General features: G+C 47.5%; 1 protein-coding gene across 1 annotated transcript in view; it reads right to left on the bottom strand.

The window, feature by feature from the left end:
* Window positions 1-4,003, bottom strand: part of CCKBR (cholecystokinin B receptor) — a 7,598-nt gene extending 3,595 nt beyond the window's left edge. The window contains 1 exon segment of the mRNA XM_006770054.2: window positions 3,851-4,003. Coding sequence (XP_006770117.1) covers window positions 3,851-4,001 — 151 coding nt within the window. The 5' untranslated portion in view covers window positions 4,002-4,003.
* Between the last annotated feature and the right edge of the window lie 6 nt (window positions 4,004-4,009).

Raw genomic sequence — 4,009 nt, forward strand, 5'->3', positions numbered from 1 at the left:
GAGGGCAGGGAAGAGCCTTCCTGGTTGGGAAAGGAGGAACTCAGAGCTACAACTCTCTCTTCCTTGGCTGACTTTGCCTCAGCCCCCAAATTAAGCTGTTTTTCTCATCACAAATACCAACTTATTCAGAAACTGTTGTAGATGTCAAGTCAATGCTAATTACAAGAGCGCTCTGAACTAAACCCCGCAGTGACATTACTTGCTCAGAGCATACAATAAGTAGGGGGCAGAATCAGAATAGAATCCAAGTCTCCAGATCTCTAAAATGCTTTGCCTCCTACTGCTCTCTCACTCCTGTGCCATTCATCACGCAGCCTCCTTCTCCCAATAAAACCTCAATCTGTGCTTCTTTCTCTCTCTTTGTTCCCTATCACAGCATTTCTCACTGTATTACGGCGATGTGTAATCCTCTGTCTCCCCCACTAGACTATGAGCTTCTGGAGATCAGGAGCAATGCCCATCTCGTTCTCCAGCATATCCCTAGCACTTGGCATAATATCCCTCACCAAGAAGTGTCAACACATGCTTGCTAGTGAATCTGGAATGAATCTCTGTCACTTTGCACACAGATGCACCTGCTTTGTCCTTCCTCATCCAACCTTCACCGCTGTGCCTCTAAAGCTCTAGCAGCCCTCACCTCTCTGTCTCTTTGGAGACAGAAGTAATATTCAAGTGGACAATATTTAAGTGAGTATAAATGTGAGATGTTAAGATGTTAAGTGAGATGTTAATCTGATTGAGTTAATCTGATCTGAGTCTGACGGGTAATATCTGAATGTGTGAGAGCAATATCTAGAGAAGGGTTACTTAAGTGAGCATCGGTAATATCTAATTGTCTGTGGACAATAATAGAATGAAAGTGAGTGTGTTTAATGACTAGCTAACTGATGTGGGCAATATTAATGTGAGTGTGGACGCTAACTGTTTTTCTGTTGGTAGCATCTGAGTGAACATGGGTATCACTCAAGTCTGTGTGGGTTATATCAGAATAGTGTGGGTAATATCCAAATTTCTACTGGTTACACTGGAGTAAGCCTGAGTAACAAGCCTGCACTTGTGGGGGTAATGTCTGAGTGAGTGTGGCTAATAGAGTCTTTGTGGGTAACTTCTGATGGCCTGTGTAACATTCAACTGTGTGGGTAACAACATCCAGATGAATGAGGCCATTTCCTGCATCGGTGCTCTGAATCGCTTTATATTCTGCTTTCTCAGGCGTCCTTGCTGTATTCACTATCCCTGCTGTCTTCTGCACCTCCATCCCACATGGACTTTCCTTTCTTTGCCTGGCTTTTAAATATTGGTCTTCTTCAGGGTCTTGTCCCAGTATCTCCCCCCCCCCCTCATATATATATATATATTTCAGAGAGGAAGGGAGAGGGAGAGAGAGAGAGAAACATCAATGATGAGAGAGAACCATTGATTGGCTGCCTCTTGCACACCCCACACTGGGGATCAAGTCTGCAACCTGGGCATGTGCCCTGACTGGGAATTGAACCATGACCTCCAGGTCCATGCCAGCTGGGACCAGTATCTCTCTCTCTCTTTTTTTCTACTCTACACAAATGTTATCTATTCGCATGGCTTCCATTACTTCCTCTAAGCAAAGACCTTTGAAGTCTGTGTTTCCAGCTCAGACCTCTCCCCCAGCTTCCAGATCCTTGGGTTCGACGGTTGACTGGACAATCCCACCTGGGTATCTTGCCAGCATTTATGTTCAGCTGGTTCCAAATTGAATTAACTTATAATCTCTTTTAAACCTGATTCTGTTCCTGTGTAATCCTTCTCATTATACGGTACCAATATCCATCCAATTATTTAAGCCAGAAACCTGACTGTCACCCTTTGACCTCTTCCTCCCTCTCTGTTTCTCACAAATCACTAAATCCTGTTGATTCCACTTCCAGAAATGCCTCTCAAATCCATCCACTGTCAGTACCTTCCTCTAGGCCAGCATCATCTTTCACCAGGACCAGTGTAATATAATGGCCTTCTATATGTGTCTACCTTTCCCACCCCCTGCCATCTACACATGTATTGTCCTGCAAGCTATCCTTCACACTACAGAATTAATCCTGGCAGGACTACTGAAACTTCCAGCAGTTCCCATTGCTCTTAAGATAAAATTGACACTCTTTAGCCAGGTCTATAAGGCTCTCCGTAAACCCTTTAGCCTGGTCTTCATTTTTGAGTGCTAATTGTTCCTCTTTTATGGTGTATGTTTTGGGCGCCCAGAAACTAGGGCATACTGAACAAAGGTGACATGGACTTAAACTCTGGGCTCTTACATATACAGTTCATCTTCTAGGGATGCTTTTTGCCTTTTTTCCCTGTTCACTTGGCTGGCTCTCTCTCGTCTTTTTTATTTTTATCCAGTTCATACTTCACCTTCTCAGGAGGCCAACTTTGATTCCCAAGTCTAGGCTAGGCTAGAGGTGCTCCTCTTCTGTGTTCCCCAAAACCTCTCAAGGCCCCTCCCCCTTTGTGCTGCAATTCCCTGCTTACTTGTCTGTCTCTTCCACTAAACTGTGAGCTCCATGAAATAGGAACAGTGTCAGTTTCGCTGCCTAGCACAATCCCTGGTTCAATAAATATTTGTTGAATGAAAGAATCTAAGTGAGAATGTGTAATAACTGTCTGAGAAAGCATGTCTTATTGTGTCAGTTAAGAAAAACCCCTTGAATTATAATTTATTCCCACTTTCCCTTCGTGGGCTTAGAATAATTTCCTTCTGCTTACCACTGCTTCCTCTTTTAAAATCCCACTTCTGCCTTTTCTGCCTGACAAACTCCAACTTCAAGATCCATCTCCAGGTTCCCTCTACGAAGTTCTTGGACCCCATTTCCTTTGGACGCTAATCATTCAGACCCTCTTGTGGGACTTCCCATGCTTAATGTGATTTTTCCATTGGTATTGTCTCCCCTCTGCAGGGATGAGGGTCCAAGCAAGGTCTAGTTCATCCCTGTGTCCCCAGCTCCTGGCCCAGGGACTACAATAACAGGTGCACAGTAAACATTTAAGGAAAGGAAAGGCCCAGGAAGGGAAAAAACATCTTGATCCAGGCCATCAAAAAAAAAAATTAGGATGTTGACTCATGGGAAGAGTGAAAGTTATTTTGGGGAATAGGTGAATGGATATCATCTGAAGGTGGGGGGGATGAGGAGATGGTGGCACAAAGGCAGGGGGTGATAAAAGGGGTAGTCCAGCTGGGGGGGGAGGGTGGTTTGCAACCTAAGGAGAGGCAAGTTGGAGAGGAGGCATGGAAGGGATTTGAAGATGAGTGAAATGGAGACAGGCAGCTCTAGGAGCAGCATTCAGCCTAACTTACAGCTTAATTCAAGTTGGAGGATCTCTTTAGGGAAGGTTGGGGTTGGGGAGGGGGACACAGATTATGATTCTAACTTCCCACTCAGGTCTTCCAGACTGCTCCTTCCTTCAAACGGCCCCTGCTTTCCCCCAATCTTGCCTTCCTTCTGTCCTCCCCCATTGTGGCTCTGTGAGTTGTATGTAAAGGGAAAGGAGAGACCTGGAAGGAATGGCAGCAGGAGGTCCTTGCTCCCCCACCCTCCGTGTCTAGCTCTCCGTGGCTGTGTGTGCGGAGGGTGCTGTGTTTGGGTTTACAGGCAGCTCGGGGCGGGATCAGGGTGTGAAGGGACTCTGACCAGGTAGTGTGATGCTGGGATGGAATGTTCTGAGCTGCAGGGGACACATATGTCAGGGGAGCTAGGCGCCCTGCGAGGACGGTGTGAGCACTGGAGGCGGCGGTGCGGGGGCAGTGGGGTCCCGCTATTCGGGTGGTGGGGTGGGGTGCAGCCAGAAGGAGCTTTTGGAAGGAGCTTGAGGAGGCACCCACCTCGTGTCCCGTTTCCTCGGGCGGCAGGCGGCTCGCAGCTGAGGTTGCCGGTGTCACTGCCGTTGAGGAGGGCGACGCCGGGGCGGCAGAGGGCTGCCCCTGGCCCGGGTCCCGGTCCTGGCATGCTCCGGTTCAGCTTCAGCAGCTCCATGGCCCCGG

This window comes from Myotis davidii, unplaced genomic scaffold (genome assembly GCF_000327345.1).
Source record: "Myotis davidii unplaced genomic scaffold, ASM32734v1 scaffold484, whole genome shotgun sequence".
Classification (NCBI taxonomy): domain Eukaryota; kingdom Metazoa; phylum Chordata; class Mammalia; order Chiroptera; family Vespertilionidae; genus Myotis; species Myotis davidii.